Consider the following 22,459-nt stretch of genomic DNA (forward strand, 5'->3'; position numbering starts at 1 on the left):
TGTACATTCACAGTAACTGCCATCTCCTTACAAATGTTTATTAGATTAACCACACTTATACAGACTGTATATAACAACCAACTCTAAAATGTTTGTTCGCAGAGAAAAGACACAGACAGACTACACTAACGACATGTGATGTTACAACTGTTAACCATTCCTCGCCGTCAGTCCCCTGACCGTGGTCGGGAGACGCGAGGGGAGACGCTTCCTCCAGGGCCGAAGTTTGTCCTCCTTCGGGGTTAACTCCCTTCACTTTTGTGGAGTAGTGAGGCAGACAGAAATCAGCCGAGGCACCGGAGAGTACTGAAGAGATGAGGCTTTAATAACAGTACTGCACACTTCGAAAACACACTGCATAGCCTGTAGCCCGTTAGAACGCTGCTCCCGGTCGCCCTCTCTACCCATGACACACTCTCCCTCTCTTTTTCCTCTTTCGCTCCCCGCGTTTCCTTCACGCGCATGCTCACACACACACACATCACATACACTCCTTACTGCATCCAGTCACACACAAGACGGCAATTCCCGCAACACAACACTAGTGAAATATTAGTGTCATTTCATTCTTTTCAAAGGTTTATTTGCATGACGCACAAACAGACACAATTGAAAGGTACAAATGTGCATGACACGAATTCAAACGTGCTGCAGATGTGTGTCACAGGTTGATCTGGCTGTAGGCTGTGGCACTTGGCCAGAGGTGGCGCTGGTTGACTCGACTCCATGTTAGTGCACAAAGTAAACTGTTCGCTTTAGTTGTGAAGCAAAAACGCTGAAATCGGAGAAATAAACCGTGCGAGGGGAACGATAACGACGACAAGAGTCTCCCGATCGTTTACTCTTGCTGTCCTGTGAACAACATCGGCGTGGTGTTAATTGTTTGCTGTTTTCGCGATCGCGTCGCGCATGAGGATATCACCAGGTAAACTCGCCACATTTTTAAACATTTTGTTGTTCAACAGCATCAAGACTGACGGAGTGTGTTTGAGACAACCTCACAAGTGTCACAGATGACACATTTGGCGTTTTTGTGCTGGTTTGTCGGTAGCAGCTCCTGAAACGCAAGACTGCCACACATCTGTTCGACCAACGCCAGTTGATCTAAACGCCAGTAGATCTGGAACACCTGCACCAGTCCAACATAGTCCATCACTGGACACTGACCCACAGCACTGATAAATACCCAGTTTAACATCTTCTAGTAAAGTCAGTCACACTGAAGAATCTGAGCTTGAACAGCACAGAGTTAAAAACATGTCCATACCTATGATGTGTGAGTTTCTGTCGGGTTTCCGGCTGATATCCAGCAGTCTGTGCTGACGGTTGATCTCCTCCTCATACTGGACGATGGTTTTTTGAACCTCTGAGAAGATTTCCTCACCAACAGCAGTTAGTCTCTCCTTGATGAACTCTCTCAGATACTGAGCTGAACTCATTGCTGCTTCACAACTGAAATATTTTCATATAAGATCACCAAACTAAAGTCCTCGGCTAAGTGCAAATCAAACATGAAGCTTACGTCGTCTAAGCTAGCGGTTCCCGCTTTTCGTGTCACGTGATCAATCCTCAACAGTCCCATAGGGCCGCGGTCTTTATATTTACATGTTGGTCACATTATACAGACAGATAATAAAAGACTGTTAGACTTTGTAAGTTGAGTCTTTTTATGGTGCGTGAGAATCCTTTTCATTAAGTATTTTCAGCTGTTTGTCGCTCCTCTGCGCTTTAGTGATTCTTCTTGTCATGTCTATGTTTGTCCACCAGGTGTCCTCCTCGGCTCAGCTCTGTGTGACAGTTTTCTACAACCATGATGAAGAAGAGTTTCTTTGTTTTTCAGTCTCTCTGCTCACTTTAATGTTTACTGCTGGTTCAGTTGTGTAACGATTTCTCACATTTGAAGTCAATCACACTGAGCTGAACATGAAGTTCCTGCTAACACAAAATAAAGTGAGTGACATCCTGGAATGAAGAAAGATGAAAAGATTTTGCTCAGTTTTATTTCATATAAAATCTTTTTGTTCACATTAAAGATAATGGTATCTTCATTTAAAAGAATCTTTAAAATTGCATTTTATAGTCAGAATGACAACAACGGCGGAAAAATGCATCATATGTTGAGGGAGATTAGCACACTTGACAAGCTGCCACTGCCTCTGCTTTCACTGCATTGAAAGCAGTCATGAAACACGCTTAATGTGCAACAAGGACCATCATTTGCAAATACACAGCTATACTTACAAATTTTATATGAGAAAATCTATCAGGGGAGACACAGCTGGCTTTGCAAGAGGTAGAGCAGGTCATCTGTTAATCACAAGGATGGTGGTTCAATCCCCAACCAGTCTGCATGTTTGCGCCATTCCATTTATGATGAAACAACTAATCATGGCACACACCTGTTGCATGTACATTCACCCCTGTTTGTTTTGCTATGTTTAAACAACTCCTCAGGTTGTGTCACTAGGAGGCAGTGTATAAAGGCACAACAGACTTCCCCATTTACACCTCTGGCAAGACAAGGTCAAACTTTCTGCCTCTGCTCAGTCTCAGTTTGTCATTTAGTTTTTCTAACAGTGAGGCAAATTGTGTGGCAGTACATCTGAAATTTAAGCATGAAACAATATCAGTGCGTGTGTTTGTGAAAGTTGTGTGTGAATGTTAGAAAGTACTTACATAGGAACAGCATAGAAAAAAAGAGCTTGCTTGAGTGGGTGAATGGGGCAAGTTGTAAAAAGCACTTTGAGCGCTCCGAGTGGAAAAGCGCAAACTTTAAACTGGATCTAAAAATAAGACTTGATTGCCTCTAATAAATGAGGCTAAGCTGCTCCAGACACTTTGAGTTCTTATGCTCTCTGGTGCAGACTCGGTGCTGTTTAAAGGTTTGAGATATAAAGGCAGAATTCCAACATAGTCCAAGTTAAGAGTTGATATGAGGTCAGCAAGTACAGGGCATGTCTCCTGTGTGCTAGTAGAACAATAAAATTCTTTGCTGCCAATAGAAAAATAATTCAAGGAATAAAAGTTGTGTGCAAAAATCTGTATTATTTATTAGTGATGCTCATCAGGGAAACACAAAGACATTAGACATTGAAAAACTTTCGACCTTCCTGCTGTCTGGCACAGAGGTCCGAACGACTTCTTAGGGATGTGATTAGGGATTGATAAGAATTTTGAGATTCCGATTCCATTCTCAGCATCACTTCTTGATTCTCTTATCAAATCTCCTTGGCTCTGCTTTGAGAGTCACCACTATCACCAAGCAGCAAATCAAATCAAATACATTGTGCCGATTAATTACATGCTGTCAGGTCAAATGTTTATGCATGTTGGACGCATTTCCCTTCATTCTTGTGATCAGTGTTGGGGTCATTACTCAGAAAAATAATGTAATTTAAATATTACACAGAACATTTTTCTTACAAGTAAAGCAGTACATTACTTAACTACTCCCAGGAGAAAGTAATTTGTTACACTTCTCATTATATTACTTTCAGTGTTGGGGAGTAATGGAATACATGTACCAGCGTTACGTATTTAAAATACAGAATATGAGTAACTGTATTCCGTTACAGTTACCGTTTAAAAGGGTGGTATTCAGAATACAGTTACTTTGTTGAAATAAATGGATTACACAGGGTCTTTTCCTGTTTCATATGTTAGTCTCTACCCTCTCTATTTTTGGTAATTCCATGGTGGTGGAAACCAAACAAAACATGTATTAAGAGGCTGTATGCCTGTGTCTCAATCTCGTGGCTCATGTCACCTCTACTTGTGGCCCTCATAATGACCTGATGAAATATTTTTACAAATTATTATTCAAAAAATATTTAATTTTGATTTTTAATTGAAGGCAATAGGCAGAGTGTTACAGGCAATGCTCTAAAGAATGTGGCCTCATGGGTAGTGTAGTCCATGCTGAGGGAGAATGGACTGCCATACCCGTTATGTGTCTGTGAGCGAGGGAGGGAGAAAAAGGAGTTGTCACCGAGCAGAAACGGGAGATGGAAGCATGTAAATATCATAATAACCACTGCAGCCAAGAAGAGAGCCTGACAAGCCCAGTTGTAAGTAAGCTATTAAGACTCGACTGTACGCTGCGCTCGTGTTTTTTTCTCTCGAAACAATAAGTTCTTTTGGAGCAGCCTTTCAACGCCTCTCTCTGTCTCGCTGGGCAAAGTTGACCCAAACAAGTAAAGATAGTTTTCGGCCTGACACGGAAGTCGACCTATTAGCCAGAGGTCCCTTTACTACGGTTCGGAGCTGCGGACCTGTTTATATACGCACGGAATAGTTTTCTATACGAGATCACTGCAAAAAGTGCAGGCTTACCTAATGTCCACCCTACTGTTACTCATTTTATATTAGGATTTAAAAATCTAGTTGGTATTGGTATAACGAGTAACCTTCAGTAATAGTAAAAAAAAAAAAAAAAAAAAAATCACACAGCAAGAGTACATTCATGTAGTTGTAAAAAGCATGATAATACATTAAGTAATCCAATGTATTCCATTACGTTACTCAGAGTAACGTAACGGAATACATTTTGGGGCATGTATTCAGTAATCTGTAGTCAAATACATTTTAAAAGTAACCTTCCCAACACTGATTACTTTTGCATTACTCTGTAAAATGACATATTACACGAGCATGTGCAAAAGAAAACTGTCTCTCTTACTTTGCTGTAGATTGCGCAGACAAATGTAGTTTCTTAAACATTAGAATCACTAGAAGTGTAATTAAATAAATAATCGTATTCTGTGATTTCTGTCATATAGATGATGACAGACGCTTGTCAACAGAGAATTATTTTAAAATGTATGTGAAATGGACTATTATGATTGGTCAGAATAAGCCCATGAAAATATAACAAACGTTACTTTTTTTATATAGGAGGAGAGCATATTTTGTCTTTTTTTCCATTTCAATATATGTTTTTTAATTAATTTAAACTAGAACCTAATGCTATGCCAGCGTTTACCTTTGGCTGAGAGTGTAGAACTGATGCTTGTGATGATGTTGTAGAACTAGAAATTATAAATGTCAACCAAACTTTGTGGGTTGTGAGCAAAAACCAAAGCCAACTGAATCCAAAAACAGTTGGAACCCTGTGTTCTGTTGATCGTAATTACTGATCGCCTGGTGTAGTAAGGAACTTTGTTTAAAATTGTGCTGGGCTTATCTGAATCATTGTTTGACAGAACAGCATCTACAACATGTAGCGATAACAAAATTGGCCAGCAGGTGTCCCCGTGGAGCTGGTTTCATGAAGTAATTTTGCTAATCACTAACAACCAGAAACCACAGAAAGTCAATGACATTTAGCAACTTCTAGCAACTAGCTCAAATAAGCGCAGGGGCAGCTACACTAACTCTGTCTCATGAAACACTGCCACCTAGTGGTTACATTTTCAATAAAAACGAGCACATTCTGTGTACAAATAGTTCCTCTAAGACTGTTTTCTCTCTCTCTTTTTTTTAACAAAAGAAAACACCCAGACTTTTTCCTCAACACACATATTTATTTCAGTATCGAACAAAAAACTGGAACACGTCTTCAATTCTGGATACGTTAGCAGAGCCATTACAACTACAGTCGCTGCCAAACTGATCCAACTCTGGAGTCCAGCCACAGGATCATCCAAACCACACTTATCATAAAACATAAAACTATGCACCCATACTCAAGGACTGACCAGATTAAGGTCACAAATGTGAAAAGATTGTAAGAGTCAAAACATCAGTTTCTACATTTATTTAAATCAGTGCAGCGATTTGACTTCTGGTTAGTGAGCTCTACCACCCACACACTGCTACGACTCAAAGCTGTCTCACACTTTGGAAGCATGAATATTTCAAGCATTATGAATTTTTCTTATGTGTCTCTTTAAGTGTGTGCTCCAATTGAATTTCTTTCCACAGGTACTACAACAATACGGCTTCTCACCTGTGTGAGTTCTTACGTGAGCTTGCAGTGTCCAGTTCTGACCGAATGTTTTATTACAGGTACTACAAGAATACGGCTTCTCACCTGTGTGAGTTCTTGTATGTGTTTTCAGTGCTGATTTCCGACAGAAACTTTTCCCACAGGTGCTGCAAGAAAACGGCTTCTCACCTGTGTGAGTTCTTATGTGAGCTTCTAGTGCTGACTTTGAAACTAATTCCTTCCCACAGGTGCTACAAGGATGTGATTTCTTACCTGTGTGAAGTTTCAAGAACTGACAGAAGTTTGTCCTACAGGTCCAACAACAACAACATGATTTTTTACGTGTGTGAACTCTCCGATGTGTAGTCAGATCGGACTCAGAGTTGAACGTTTTTCCACAATTGTCACATGTTAGAACATTTGTCTTTGTTTCAGTTTTACTCTGACTGTCTGATGCAGGAGTGTCGTCTACTCTCTGATCGTGACCTGTTTTATCTTCTTGGCTCTCTGCTTCAGGAGAGCTGTGAGAAAGGAGCTGCTCACTGCTTAGTTTTTGTTCAGTCTCCTGCTTCAGTCCAAGCTGCTCTCCCTCCTGACTGCTGCAGAGCTCCTCCTGTTCCTCTTTAATGTGTAGAGGCTCTGGGTCCTCCTGGTCACAGACCTGCTGCTGTGTGGGGTCTGAAGAGACAAACGGAGAAAAATGATAGAAAAACGGGTGAAAATATTTTGTAAACTCTGAATATTCTCATTACTTTCACATTTCTCTGTGAAAATGACCTGAAATCCATTTTCTACTAATTTGCCACACACCAACACAAATCCCTATCCTAATAAGGACACACATATGATCTTTCTCTTAGTATTAAGGTATGAACACAAAGCCGAAAACACAAATTAAAAATGAAAACCAATAGAAAGAGACTTTAAAGTGGTCGTCATAGTGATTTTACTTTATAAACATGAACAGGTAGAAATGGAGGCTTCGGCCTGACTGCTCATCAGTTTGTTATCTGTTGAAGTTCAGGGTCTGGTTGCTGGGCTATTGTCTACAGTATAAAATATGTGCAAAGTATTTTAAAATATAGTGTAGTGGCAATTCCTTTTGTTTGACAAACCAAGCATCCCACAATTACAAACCCACAAGCTACTACTGCACTGAGATAATATTTTGTACGCAGGCAAAAGCAGTCCACTATCCATACTTGAAAGTTGCGTTTTTATGGCTTATTCGTCCAGTTTGGCAAGCAATAGCAAGATTCATTTTTTATTACTTCCTGCTGCTGCTTCGCCTGCTCTGGTAAAAAAAAAAAAAAAAAAAAACTTAGGCCAGTGCATGCTGGTCCAATACCAGTGTCTATATTTATACAAACAAATGGCCCTACAGCTCTTACTGACTGACTTAACAAGGTAAACACCAAAACCACACCAAACATTAAAACAAATATTAACCTACAAATAAAACTTGTAAATAAACCCCAAAATATAAGTCAACTAACAACAAACTTTAAACAAATTTTAAAATGAAAAAAATAAAGAACAAATAGCTCCAACATATAGGATATGGTACTGTACACACATACAGACTCAAGTCAGTTTCTTTGACTTATACCAAGTGGAGGTTTAATGTTACATGTTAAGAGAAAAGAGATGCATTCATGCTGATTGGACTTTTAATTCTTTCTGTGCTTCTAAAAAGGAAAAAAAAACCTTTAACCTGTGATTAGGATCCTACATGAGTCATATTCATTTTAATAATATAATAGCAATAATAATTTTACATACCTATTCTATCCAACTTTAACTCTGGTTTCCAGATGGTCTCCAGCAGTGTGAGTCGCTCTTCATCAGTCCAGACAATAATGCCTTCAGCCTCCTGCTTCAGTCCAAGCTGCTCTCCCTCCTGACTGCTGCAGAGCTCCTCCTGTTCCTCTTTAATCTGTGGAGGCTCTGGGTCCTCCTGGTCCAGACTGGAGTTCCTCTCCTGGTTACAGACCTGCTGCTCATCCAGACCCTCCTCTTCCTCACAGACATGTTGTTGTGGGGGGTCTTGAGGAGAAAAGAAACACAATAAAAAGGTCATTAATGTGATGAACAGTAACAGAAAACACTATTTTTAAAAAGCACTTTGTGCGTTTGGCAGCCATCCTAAAAGGTTGCCCCCTTTAGTGGCCTCCACAGGAGATCATCTGCCTGCACCACACCACAACAAGGCGTGTGCTGCTGAACTTGGGGAGCCGCTACAACGAGTCTTCAACCTCAGTCTGCGACTGGGGAGAGTGCCCGCCCTATGGAAGACATCCTGCATCGTCCCGGTCCCCAAAAAGAACCGGCCCAATGAGCTGAATGACTTCCGACCGGTGGCACTGACGTCACATCTTATGAAGACTCTAGAGCGGCTCTTCCTCAACTTCCTCCGACCACAGGTACAACATGCCCAGGACCCACTACAGTTTGCATACAAGGCGGGTGTCGGAGTGGAGGATGCCATCCTGTACCTCCTACACAGAGCCCACTCACACCTGGATGGGGGAAAAGGCACGGTCAGGATCCTGTTTCTTGACTTTTCCAGTGCCTTTAATACCATCCGGCCCTGTATGCTTCAGGAAAAACTGAACAAGATGGAGGTGGACCCCTGCCTGGTCGCTTGGATCTCCGACTACCTCACCGACAGACCACAGTACGTCAGGCTGAAGGACATCACGTCTGACACTGTGGTCAGCAGCACAGGGAACTGTGCTGTCCCCTCTTCTCTTCACCCTGTACACCTCTGACTTCTGCTACAACTCTGAATTATGCCATATTCAGAAGTTTGCAGATGACACGGCCATCATGGGGTGTATCTGGGATGATCAGGAAGAGGAGTACAGAAGTCTGGTGAGGAACTTTGTCGCATGGAGTCACACAAACCACCTGCAACTCAACACCTCAAAGACTAAGGAACTGGTTGTGGACTTCGGGAGGTCTAGCGCAGGTCCACTGCCGGTTCAGATAGAGGGGGAGGAGGTGGAGGTGGTCAACAAGTACAAGTACCTCGGGCTGTGGGTGGACAATAAACTGGACTGGTCATGCAACACAGAGCACCTGTATAAAAAAGCCCAAAGCCGACTGTACTTCCTCAGGAGGCTGAGGTCTTTTAACATCTGCAGGAAGCTCCTGAGGATGTTTTACCAGTCGGTGGTTGCTGGAGTACTTTTCTATGCTGTGGTGTGCTGGGGGAGCAGCACAGCAAAGAGGGACTCATCCAGGCTGGAGAAACTGATCAGGAGGGCTGGCTCTGTGGTCGGCATGAAGCTGGACACTCTGGTGACAGTGGCAGAGAAAAGGACATTAAAGAAACTGATGGACATTATGAACAATGCTGGGCATCCTCTGCACACGACCATTAACAACCAGAAGAGTCTGTTCAGTGACAGGTTGCTTCTCCCCAAGACAAGAACTAACAGACTTAAAAACTCCTTTGTCCCACACGCCATCAAACTGTTTAACTCCTCTCTGGAGGGGAGAGGGAGGGGAAACAGGAGGACAAAGGAGGGGGGAACAACTAAGCTGTAGTGCCTCTTCACCTCACTGTACAATACCTTGTGCAATACTTTTTGTAAATAGTCAACAGTGCAATAGACTCAATACTTGAAATGTGCAATTCACTTGTATTTTTATTTTTTATTCCTATTTATTCTATTTATCCCCTTTGTATATTTTATTTATATTTGTTTCTGTATTTATATATGTGTGTGTGTGTGTGTGTGTGTGTATATATATATATATATAACAATTCTGTAACTGTAACTTCGGTCGTTGCTGTGCTTTTTGGAAGTCGAATTTCCCAGAGGAACCCACCCGAGGGATTAATAAAGTTCTATCTTATCTCTTATCTTATCTCTAGCACGCTCCGCTTTCACACTAACTCTCTGCATGTCCTCCTTCACCACAGCCATGAACCTCCTCTGTTACTGCCTCCTAACAGGTCATCCACTTCGGAGCAGTCTGGTAACAACTTTTAGTTAAATGTGTATTGTATATCTGAGATCTACCTTTATCTTTACTGCTCTGTCTCAGTGCTTGGAGAGGAAAACTGACACTCGATGAACTCAACAGTGGAATCTGTTCGACAAACACTTTAAATAAATGAATCAAAATATGTCAATCAAAAAAGGAGCTTTCGTTAACTATATTTAAATTTAACTGCAGAAAACTTCGGTCAACATATTTAATCATTTATTGAAATCTGGTTTTGTGCAATGATATAAACTAGTTTAGATTTATTCTGGATATTCTCACCACGGCTGAGGGTAGTGTTATTCCAAACAGCACAACACCTAATCTAGCAGTGACCATGGACCTGCACCAGTCCAACATAGTCCGTCAGGGTGGCTGTAGCTCAGGTGGCAGAGCAGGTCAGCCACTAATCAGAAGGTCGGTGGTTCGATCCCAGGCTGCCTCCTGGCTGCATGCTGCAAATATCCTTGGGCAAGATACTAACCCCATGTTTGCCTACTGGTGGCGGTCAGAGGGTCCGGTGTGCGCCTGTGTCCGGCAGCCTCGCCTCTGTCAGTGCGCCCCAGGGCAGCTGTGGCTACAATGTGGCTATCGCCAGTGTGTGAATGGGTGAATGACTGAATGTAGTGTAAAGCGCTTTGGGGTCCTATGGACTAGAAAAGCGTTATACAAATGCAGGCCATTTACCATCACTGGACACTGACCCACAGCACTGATAAATACCTAGTTTAACTTCTTCTAGTAAAGTCAGTCACACTGAAGAATCTGAGCTTGAACAGCACAGAGTTAAAAACATGTCCATACCTATGATGTGAGAGTTTCTGTCGGGTTTCCGGCTGATATCCAGCAGTCTGTGCTGACGGTTGATCTCCTCCTCATACTGGACGATGGTTTTTTGAACCTCTGAGAAGATTTCTTCACAAACAGCAGTTAGTCTCTCCTTGATGAACTCTCTCAGATACTGAGCTGAACTCATTGCTGCTGAGGCTGGGGCTGGGCGGATCGATACAAATGATACAGACATATTGGTATAAGACCCACACTAACGTGAAGGGATCAGTACTTTAGTTTGTGTTTCTCACAAATACGGGCCATTCAAGTCTGTCAGGTTTATATTGTTGATTGTCATTTATGCTTAGAAAAATAAAACCATATATGCTTAGAGGTGAATAATTGATTGTGTAGTGATAGGATGTGTGATCCTTAGTAGTTTGCAAAGACTGTGTGTCTTCCAGAGTGTTCTGGCATTCACACTCAGATCCTGGAGTCACAAGAAGAGCTCGTACCTTCTTTTATTGTTTTATGGTATAGCAAACACAAGTACATCTGTTTTAGTCTAGGTGCCTTTTGTTTAGATGAACTGCTGGACTGCAGGTTTAGGGAAGTCGTTCACAGGGTCACATCTTGATTTAGCTAGTAGGCCATCACTGTTTCCCTCATCAGATCGGTTGGTTTTTGAGCTGTTCTTTACTCAAGTGAACTGGCTTCACGCTTCTAAATAAATTACAGTACAATGTTTCTAAATCTCACTGCAACTGCTGCGTCACAATAATCTGTCCTGCTTCATAAATCTGTCCCATAGCTTATATAGTAACACATATCTTATTTTCCTATATCTACTTGTTGTAATTCAGTGGAACTTATTTCCTTCATCCATCAATTACCCCAGCTGAAGTAAAAATATTAATAACAATAACAATGAGCTGATTCCACATGATGTTTGTCATGTTTTCCTGTCTATGCTGAGCTCGTTATCACTTCAGCCACTTTATCACCATCTTGTCACTTTTTCCACCACATTGTCATTCTACCTACTGCTTGAACACTTTGCCCAAACTGCACCTCCTTTCCATTTACTAGACTCAGTCGTGAGTCTTTACCTTGCTGAACCACATCCCTACAAACACTCATCAGAGAGCCGTTCCTCAGTATTATATCACTCTTAACCTCCCTGCATGCTTATTTATCGCCGTTGTAGCTGAAACTGGTTCCACTCACCGAGCCGAAGACTTTTTCTTCTGGAGACAGTTTTTTAACCTCGACTTAAATCCGTCCTCGTGTCTCGTTGTCACGGTTACATTGCGCTCACTGTCCGTTTCATCCACATTACAGATTTACTTTCACTGTTTTGTTTTTTTTTTTTTGTATTTTCCCCTCTTGTTTGACCTTTTTTTCACCCCCGCTCTTCTCTCCCGCCATCGACTTCTGTTCTTATTTCACTTCCTGAAACGTCACGTCGCTCTGCTGTTTCCGGTCCCTTCGCAGACCTGCCGGTCAAACCTCTCGTGGACCCTCCCCCCTCCTCTGTTTGTGTGTGTGTGTGTGTGTGTGTGTGTTTTCGCCTCTTGTTGAACTTTTTTCACCACCGCTCTTTCTCCCGCCATCGACTTCTGTTCTTATTTCACTTCCTGATACCGCTCTCTCTCTCTCTCTCTCTCTCTCTCTCTCTCTCACACACACACACACACACACACACACACACACACACACACACACACACACACACACACACACACACACACAGACTTGTCACCCTTGTGACTCAAGGTAAATTGATGTATTCTAATAATGTAATTGTAGAAAACTGTCCCATCATTTGAATACCGCAGACCTGCGGACACAACAGTGGAGGTTCAAACATAGCTGGGTCAACCAAACACTGGAAACATCTAGAGTATTAGAAAGGACAGAAAAACGTAAATTCCAACTTGTATAAACTTTTGTTGCTTGAAATGATTAAAATACTGCTCTTATTTTAGGTGTTACATTATGTCCCTAGTAGCACAAGTGCAAAACCTTCCCGCCATTTTGGTTTCAGTTTCCCTTTTGAACCCTCCATTGTACCATGTAGACACACACAGAGTTAATATGTTCACAATTTATATATTGGCATCACAAACATAATTCATTCATTTATTCATTACGATACCTCACAGAGTGTCGTTATAATCACTCTGCCTGTTTTACATTTATTGTCCACTTGATGGCACAAAAGAGCAAATAAAGCATCGTAAAGCTTCAGTCCATGAACGAAGCAAATAGATAAAAGCTTCAATGCTCCATGGAGCTTTATCTTTCCACCACTAGAGAGTGCAAATTACAATGTATACAAGACAAATATAGTGGAAATGAAATAAAGTTGAAATAATTAGAATCAATACATTAAAATATATTCAGTAAAATACTTTGACTGCAAAAATGTAACACATTAGATGCACACTGGCCCTTTCCATGCTCTATTTTAACAGTGCTGGCCTTTGTGAGATCCATGTTATTTAAGCACAGCGGCTTAATGTTAAGTGAAATGTGTGTCAATGTTTGTCACGTATCATGTATGAAGAACTCACTTTGAAGCTTTGAAATATGTTCAGATTCAGATTTCTTTAAAATAATAATAATTATTATTTTGATTGCTGCTGAGACATTTAAAGAATATAAATACCCGTATAAATTAAACTCACATTATCAGCCATAATAACGAATTTCATCACAATATTTCACTCACAATGCTATATTATTGCTATTAGTTTTTAACATTTTGCAATATGAGCATATTGCTATTTATCACATTTATTTCCAGCTGCAAATTATGTCCTTAAATCTAAATGTTGTCAGTATCTGTTTTGTGCACTAAGATAAAGTTCCCTCACTTGAGTTGTTTTTTTGTTTTTGCTGGAAAATTAGATTATTAAGCTGTCGATAATATCTGCTGTCAGTCTAAAATCTGCCTACAGTTGGGGTCATTTTAGCAAATACTTGTATTATCTATCAATTAACTTTGCTAACACATAAAAAATCACATATATGTTGCTGTATAAGAATATAACAAGAATTCAAATAGATGGTCAGTAAAGTGTCATTCAGTTGGCAATCTATCGCCATTTAAAAATTAGACGGCAACTATTTTCAAACTTTTAACAATCTCTTTGACAATGACTACAGTCATTTTCTTTTGTACATGCTAGGAAATTACGGTCCTATTTTTACTCGTGTGGCTGACCCATGTGTTTGGTCTGAATTTGGTCTGACTGGACCTATTCGCACCATCTTAGCTACTGTATACCGCCCCCCTGAACCTGTCTTCCTCAGTGATCTCATCTCTCACTCTGTCCTTCTAAGCAGACTTTCCTCTCTCAGCATCTCTGACATCCATCCATCCTCCCTCCCACTTTCTTCTTTTACAGAATGCCTGACTTAAAATCCTGGTTCAGCTCTAATTTTCTTAAGCTAAATGAGGATAAAACTGAAATCCTCCTTATTGGCACTAAATTCAACCTTTTGAATGCAAATCATTTCTATCTGCTTATTGATAACTCCACAGTTTTCCTTTCTCCTCAGGTTAAGAGCCTTGGTGTCATCCTAGACAGTTCACTTTCCTTTAAATCTCACATCAATAATCTCGTTCTGCCTATTTCCATCTACGCAATATCAACAGATTACGTCCTTCTCTTTCCACCCAGTCTACATCCATTCTTGTCCTAGTCTAATTACCTCCCGCATTGACTACTGTAATTTTCTCTTCCAGGGTCTTCCTCCAAAATCCCCCCATAAGCTTCAACTGGTTCAAAATTCACTAAACTTCACTGGGTCCTTCCGGATAATATACAAACTTCTTCTGCTCACCGTCAAGGCCCTTCATAACCTTGCTCCTCCTTACCTCTCTGACCTGTTAAGCACTACCTCTTCTGCCCGTTCACTTCGATCTTCTTTTTCTATCCAGCTTTCTGTGCCTTCTTATGGCCTCACCACCACTTGAAGCAGAGCTTTTAGTTGCTCTGCTCCCAGGCTGTGGAACTCTCTGCCCCCAGATATAAGAAACATTGGTTTGCTCCCCCAGTTTAAATCAAGACTCAAAACCCATCTGTTCAAATCTGCATATTCACTGTGAACCCACTGTTTGTTCATTTTATCTTGTGCTTTTGTGTTTATTGCTCTTCTTTTGTCAACGTTGTGTTATGTGTTTTATTCTGGCATTATTATTATTATTGTTGTTGTTGTTGTTGTTGTTGTTGTTGTTGTTGTCATCATCAACAACAATAATAATAAACTGTATTATTTATTTGATTGTTTGCTATGAGCTAACGCTAGTCCACACTCCAAGCCACTTGGTGGCGGTAATGCGCCACGTCGTTGTTTGCTAACCGCCAAGAAACGACGACGACGACGACGAAGTTAAACGAGGCGAAAACCACAATAAGAGCAAAATGAAATCTGTAATGTGGAGAAAATGGACAGTGTAACCGTGACAACGAGACACGAAGAGGGATGTAAAGTATAAAAAAATGGCCCAAGAAGAAAAACTCTTCGGCTCGGTGAGTGGAACCAGATTTAGCAACAACAGCGATAAATACGCCTGTAGGGAGATGAAGAGTGCTAAAATACTGAGAAACGGCTCTCTGATGAGTGTTTGTAGAGATGTGTTTCAGCAAGATAAAGACACACGACTCAGTCAAATAAGCGTTAATGGACTCCACAGTCTGCTGCCTGACAACAAAAGAGCGTCTGTGGGGTTTTATCCGGAGTACCTGAAATAGAAAAAAGAAAACAGAAACGGGGACAAAAGTTCTGTTTTAAAATGCATATTATAGCGAGAAATGTGACGGCTTGTCTGTTGTTATTATGTTTGATGAGCCAAGTAAGATGTAGATGTGGATAAATTAGCTATGAGATTAGGCCTCCCCCCACCACGGAGATGCTGTAAGTATCAAAGCAGCTCAGATTACTTGTTTCTTTCTTATTAAAGAAAATGACAAAGTTTCACTGTGAGGACGTGATTTAAAGATGAAAAATGTCTAAATTGCACATATCATGTCCTGAGTAAAGGACTGGCATTTTTATGTTGGGGTGTCTGTTGATTCTCACTTGTCTTGGAAACATTGGTTAGGAAAACAATCAAATCAGTAAAACACATATTACTGGATGCAACAGTTTGCTAGAATTGGAAGGAATTTGTCAGGCCAATTGTGTAATTGATTGATTCAAAGATTTTCTTTTTTCCTTTTCACTGCTTTACCCTTGTCTGCACAGGTGATGAAAATGGATCTGTGTTTGCCAAATGCCATTAAGATCTGAAGAAGAAGAGAGGTGCTGTTTGATGAAGCGGACTTAAGTTAAAGGAGAGACACAAACTAAAGTATTGATACCATCACGTTAATGTGGATCTGATACCATCGTCTGTATCACTTCTATCATTCTGACATGCAGTCAACATGTGGTGATGTGTAAGAGCTGACAGGCTCCATTCACATTTTGAGATCAGAGCTCAGACTAGTTTCAGTTATAAGGAAGAGAAACTCACACAGTCACTGACACTGAGAGGAGAAATGGCACAGAAAGGAGTTCAGCTGGACCGAGAAACCTTCTCTTGTTCCATCTGTTTGGATCTACTGATAAATCCGGTGACTATTCCCTGTGGACACAGCTACTGCAGGAACTGTATTAAAACCCACTTTGATGAAGAGGACAGGAAGGGAATCCACAGCTGCCCTCAGTGTAGGAAGACTTTCACACTGAGGCCTGTCCTGGAGAAAAACACCATGTTAGCAGCTTTAGTGGAGCAGCTGAAGAAGACTGGACTCCAAGCTGCTCCAGCTGATCACTGCTATGCTGGACCTGAAGATGTGGCCTGTGATGTCTGCACTGGGAGGAAGCTGAAAGCCATCAAGTCCTGTTTAGTCTGTCTGGCCTCTTACTGTGAGAAACATCTCCAATCTCACTATGATGCAGCTCCATTAAAGAAACACAAGCTGGTGGCCCCCTCCAAGAAGCTCCAGGAGAACATCTGCTCTCGTCATGATGAGGTGATGAAGATTTTCTGTCGTACTGATCAGCAGAATATCTGTTATCTCTGCACGATGGATGAACATAAAGGCCATGAAACAGTCCCAGCTGCAGCAGAAAGGACTGAGAAGCAGAAGGAGCTCGAGGTGAGACGACTAAACATCCAGCAGAGAATCCAGGAGCGAGAGAAAGATGTGAAGCTGCTTCAACAGGAGGTGGAGGCCATCAATGGCTCTGCTGATAAAGCAGTGGAGGACAGTGAGAAGATGTTCACTGAGCTGATCCGTCTCATCCAGAAAAGAAGCTCTGATGTGAAGCAGCAGGTCAGATCCCAGCAGGAAACTGAAGTGAGTCGAGTCAAAGAGCTTCAGGAGAAGCTGGAGCAGGAGATCGCTGAGCTGAAGAGGAAAGACGGCGAGCTGGAGCAGCTCTCACACACAGAGGATCACAACCAGTTTCTACACAACTACCCCTCACTGTCAGCACTCAGTGAGTCTACACACTCATCCAGCATCAATATTCGTCCTCTGAGCTACTTTGAGGATGTGACAGCAGCTGTGTCAGAGACCAGAGATAAACTACAGGACATTCTGAGAGAGGAATGGACAAACATCTCACTGACAGTCACTGAAGAGGATGTTTTACTGTCACCAGCAGAGCCAAAGACCAGAGCTGGATTCTTAAAATGTTCACGTGAAATCACACTGGATCCAAACACAACTCACACACATCTGTTATTATCTGAAGGGAACAGAAAAGTAACATTTATGAAGCAACAACAGTCTTATTCTGATCATCCAGACAGATTCACAGGATGTTATCAAGTCCTGAGTAGAGAGAGTCTGACTGGACGTTGTTACTGGGAGGTGGAGTGGGGATGGGGAGGAGTTTGTATAGCAGTCACATACAAGAACATCGGCAGAGTAGGGAGAGTGAATGAATGTTTCTTTGGACGCAACGACAAATCTTGGGCATTATATTGGTACACAGACAATAATAAATTTCGCCATAACAATGTCCAAACTCACCTCTCAGGTCCTCCATCCACCAGAGTAGGAGTGTACCTGGATCACAGAGCAGGTATTCTGTCTTTCTACAGCGTCTCTGAAACCATGACTCTCCTCCACAGAGTCCAGACCACATTCACTCAGCCGCTCTATGCTGGACTTTTTCTTTATGGACTTGGAGCCACTGCAGAGTTGATTAAAGTCAAATAGAGAAGACAGGTTCATGTTGATCCCTGACCATTATATGTACAGTGGGGCAAAAAAGTATTTAGTCAGCCACCGATTGTGCAAGTTCCCCCACCTAAAATGATGACAGAGGTCAGTAATTTGCACCAGAGGTACGCTTCAACTGTGAGAGACAAAATGTGAAAAAAAAATCAAAAAGAGAAATCCATGAATCCACATGGTAGGATTTGTAAAGAATTTATTCGTAAATCAGGGTGGAAAATAAGTATTTGGTCAATAACAAAAATACAACTCAATACTTTGTAACATAACCTTTGTTGGCAATAACAGAGGTCAAACGTTTACTATAGGTCTTTACCAGGTTTGCACACACAGTAGCTGGTATTTTGGCCCATTCCTCCATGCAGATCTTCTCGAGAGCAGTGATGTTTTGGGGTTGTCGCCGAGCAACACGGACTTTCAACTCCCGCCACAGATTTTCTATGGGGTTGAGGTCTGGAGACTGGCTAGGCCACTCCAGGACTTTCAAATGCTTCTTACGGAGCCACTCCTTTGTTGCCCGGGCGGTGTGTTTTGGATCATTGTCATGTTGGAAGACCCAGCCTCGTTTCATCTTCCATCAGTGAACCTCCTTCACTGATGGAAGGAGGTTTTGGCTCAAAATCTCACGATACATGGCCCCATTCATTCTGTCCTTAACACGGATCAGTCGTCCTGTCCCCTTGGCAGAAAAACAGCCCCATAGCATGATGTTTCCACCCCCATGCTTCACAGTAGGTATGGTGTTCTTGGGATGCAACTCAGTATTCTTCTTCCTCCAAACACGACGAGTTGAGTTTATACCAAAAAGTTCTACTTTGGTTTCATCTGACCACATGACATTCTCCCAATCCTCTGCTGTATCATCCATGTGCTCTCTGGCAAACTTCAGACGGGCCTGGACATGCACTGGCTTCAGCAGCGGAACACGTCTGGCACTGCGGGATTTGATTCCCTGCCGTTGTAGTGTGTTACTGATGGTGACCTTTGTTACTTTGGTCCCAGCTCTCTGCAGGTCATTCACCAGGTCCCCCCGTGTGGTTCTGGGATCTTTGCTCACCGTTCTCATGATCATTTTGACCCCACGGGATGAGATCTTGCGTGGTGCCCCAGATCGAGGGAGATTTTCAGTGGTCTTGTATGTCTTCCATTTTCTGATGATTGCTCCCACAGTTGATTTTTTTCACACCAAGCTGCTTGCCTATTGTAGATTCACTCTTCCCAGTCTGGTGCAGGTCTACAATACTTTTCCTGGTGTCCTTCGAAAGCTCTTTGGTCTTGGCCATGGCGGAGTTTGGAGTCTGACTGTTTGAGGCTGTGGACAGGTGTCTTTTATACAGATGATGAGTTCAAACAGGTGCCATTCATACAGGTAACGAGTGGGGGACAGAAAAGCTTCTTACAGAAGACGTTACAGGTCTGTGAGAACCAGAGATTTTCCATGTTTGAGGTGACCAAATACTTATTTTCCACCTTAATTTACGAATAAATTCTTTACAAATCCTACCATGTGGATTCATGGATTTTTTTTTTTTTTTCACATTCTGTCTCTCACAGTTGAAGTGTACCTCTGGTGCAAATTACTGACCTCTGTCATCATTTTAAGTGGGGGAACTTGCACAATCGGTGGCTGACTAAATACTTTTTTGCCCCACTGTACTTGTGTAGTTTCTAAATGAGGCTTTACATTTTAGAAGCTGAGAAGTTCAGTGGTCCATTGATGTGTGAAAATAATGTTGGACTGATTCAAACTTTTGTTACGACTGTTGTCGTAATTTTAATATTCAAATCTGAGTGTGCAGGTGCGTCTCCATGATTGGTGCATCCAGTGGGACGGTTTGTACCGATTGGCTAATGACCAGGAGGCAGCATATAAGAAGACACCCCCCTGGACGGCCAGTCATTCATCCTCGGCCCATCCCAACTGGCAGACTGTGTTTACTGTATAGTAATGTTTGTTTAATGCAGGAGCATGTACGGGTGGACCGCCTTTTTGTTTGATTACAGTTTTCTCCTGTTTTTGTTAGTTAGGGAGGTAAGTCGTTGTGGTTTGGTTTAATTCTTTTGAATAGGTAAGTTTGATTTATCCCTGAGATAGGCTCCCTTCTGTTTGTTATTTTGTCCTTAGGTTCGAAGTTATAATAATCTCCCTTCCTTTGTTTCTAAATTCACTCATTGTAAATAAATCACTGTCAAAAAGTATTAATTGCGTGATGTGCTGCTTTGGATCAGATGGGGATGGATCACTCTTATGTTATGGTCTTGCCACGCCTAGACAGACCATAACACTGTACTAACATTTATATACCTTATATATCATCAATATAAATCTGAATTTGTTCTTATGGCTGATAATCATGTGAGTTTACATTATACTACTCTTCATATTCAGCATGTTTGAAATCTGTCATCAGTCTGGTTAGTGGTTTTATTTTGTAGTTGCTGTAGTGGGTTGTCAAATTCTACTTGCTTCAAACGGCACATTTATAGGAAACAAGGAGATATGATGTATGACTTACCTTTGTTCTCGTCCTGGTTGCAAATAGAGTGCAAGTGTCAACCAAGAAAGGACAGTCCTGTCTCATCCTTTAACCAGCCACGACCTGCCCGTAAGTACACCTCTCCACTCACAACAATATTACATGGGACAAATGCATCCCATCCTGTACAGGCAGCACAACCCATCATAACAGCTAAGGCAGCATGTGCATATTGCTGCTCACCTGAACACCACATTAGCAAGTGCCCTGAGTTTATTAACTAGACAAAGAATGAGAAAATAAACTGAATAAAGGGAAACAAACGGTGCTGGCATTGTGCTAGAACTCATCAGGCTGCAAAGTGCGATCTGGGAAAAGACTGTGCTACCTGCATGGGACAACATCTACAGATCCTGTGTGAGGTGATTCAGAGACCTAGAACTGAAGTTAATCCTGTAGGGAGGATGTTGTACTTTGATAGACCGAGTGACTGTCCTACTTTACTGTTAAAAGTTGTGAAAGTGCTCCTGCGTAATGGCAAAAAACCCCTGGAAACATGCAGTACTTGATGATGGCTTCCAACGTATCATGCTTCTGACATTAGCAGCTCAGCATCTCCACCTAACTGGGAAAGCTAAAAATTATCACTCAGAACAGTCAATCAAGAAGTTGAAACCATTCAGAGACTTAGACTTAGAGCTTTTTATTGTCATTGTGCGGTTTCTTGCACAGCGAAATTGGGTAGCTGAACCACAAAGGTGCTAAAGTAAGAAGAAGAGAAACCAATATACAACAAAGGCGGAAAATAAATAATTAAATAAATAGAATAAAATAAAAAACATTGTATATTTATACATATGTGAGTGGAACTATATACATGGTGTGGACCAAAATAATTGCACATGAGCCAAAAATATTGCACATAGATGATCAACAGCAGTGTCAGGGTGGATGTGTTGGGGAAGTCTGTACACACTCTTAGTTTGCATTAAGAGTTCTGAGAGCCCACGGGAAGAAGCTGTTCTTTAGTCTGTTGGTTTTGCACCTGATCGAGCTGAGCCCTTTTCCAGAGGGCAGGATGTTGAAGAGGTGGTGGTTAGGATGGAGGTGGTCCTTTATAATTGCCCTGGCTCTGGAGAGACATCTTGAGCTGGCAATTAAGTCCAGGGAGGGGAGTGGACAGCCGATCACCTTCTCTGCAGTTCTGATGACCCTCTGTAGTCTCTTCTTGTCAGCTGTTGTGCAACCAGCATACCACACAGGGATGGCATGCACCAGCACACTCTCGATAGTGGCACGGTAGAAGGACACTAGGAGTTCAGTCTGCAGCCTGTTCCATCTCAGAACCCTCAAGAAATGGAGGCCCTGCTGGGCTTTCTTTACTAGGGCTGATGTGTTTGTGGACCAGCATAGGTCCTTGGATATTCAAGGTTCTTCTGTAAGTTTCAAAATCTCACCCATCACACACCCAGAGAAAACTTACACAATTAATAATGCCTTCGCTACAAATTACTTAGAACTTTCACACCACACCTACCCGTATAATCTCTCCAACGGAGGTATCCCATTACCCTTTATTAGCAACGCAGCTCCTCTTCTGCTCATAGGCTCTGATCATACCCACCTTATTACGCCTGTTGTACCAGTTAGACATGGACCATTTGGATCTCCTGCAGCAGTCAAAACCCGCTTAGGATGGACACTCCAATGTCCGATCACAGACTTCCGACCCCAGAGCAGTTCCGTGTAGGGCCGTGCGATATGACCAAAATCTCATATCCCGATATAAGAATTCTATCGTCCCGATAACGATATAAATCACAAAAATGTAACATTTTCTGTAAATTCTGTGAAGCGGGCAGCTCGACTTGTGTGAAGTGTTTCCAGCTGCGCCTCCTTCACCCGGAGTCAAGTGTTTTAACCGATGCATGAAACTATACATTTTTAGACATAAGTTGTAACGGCCGCCGTTTTCTTTGTATTTATTACACGGCATGCTGCGGGGGAAAAGCCTGTTCTAACGTTTGAGTCTAAGGTTTGTTTTT

The 22,459-nt window shown here is 41.9% G+C and overlaps 2 protein-coding genes across 3 annotated transcripts; one reads left to right on the plus strand and one right to left on the minus strand.

Annotated features, from left to right (window-relative positions):
• Positions 1-3,038: 3,038 nt before the first annotated feature.
• On the minus strand, positions 3,039-12,182 carry LOC308401214 (uncharacterized protein). 2 transcript variants are annotated; one of them, XM_080889345.1, is made up of 4 exons: positions 11,921-12,182; positions 10,727-10,909; positions 7,709-7,972; positions 3,039-6,604 (listed from the first exon to the last, which is right to left on the minus strand). In XM_080889345.1, the coding sequence occupies exons 2-4, from the start codon at positions 10,896-10,898 to the stop codon at positions 5,856-5,858; spliced, it is 1,185 nt and encodes a 394-aa protein (XP_080745471.1). In that variant the 5' UTR covers positions 10,899-10,909; positions 11,921-12,182; the 3' UTR covers positions 3,039-5,855. The 2 variants fall into 2 exon arrangements, with proteins under 2 accessions (XP_080745471.1, XP_080745470.1); XM_080889344.1 differs by having other exon boundaries at positions 10,727-10,915; positions 11,921-12,176.
• A 2,889-nt stretch (positions 12,183-15,071) lies between these two features.
• On the plus strand, positions 15,072-20,136 carry LOC308400930 (tripartite motif-containing protein 16-like). Its single transcript, XM_080888991.1, has 2 exons — positions 15,072-15,234; positions 15,950-20,136. Exon 2 carries the CDS (start codon positions 16,246-16,248, stop codon positions 17,917-17,919), a length of 1,674 nt encoding a protein of 557 aa, XP_080745117.1. The 5' UTR covers positions 15,072-15,234; positions 15,950-16,245; the 3' UTR covers positions 17,920-20,136.
• Positions 20,137-22,459: the final 2,323 nt, after the last annotated feature.

This window comes from Rhamphochromis sp. 'chilingali', assembly GCF_963969265.1.
Source record: "Rhamphochromis sp. 'chilingali' genome assembly, chromosome: 1".
In the NCBI taxonomy this organism is placed as follows: domain Eukaryota; kingdom Metazoa; phylum Chordata; class Actinopteri; order Cichliformes; family Cichlidae; genus Rhamphochromis; species Rhamphochromis sp. 'chilingali'.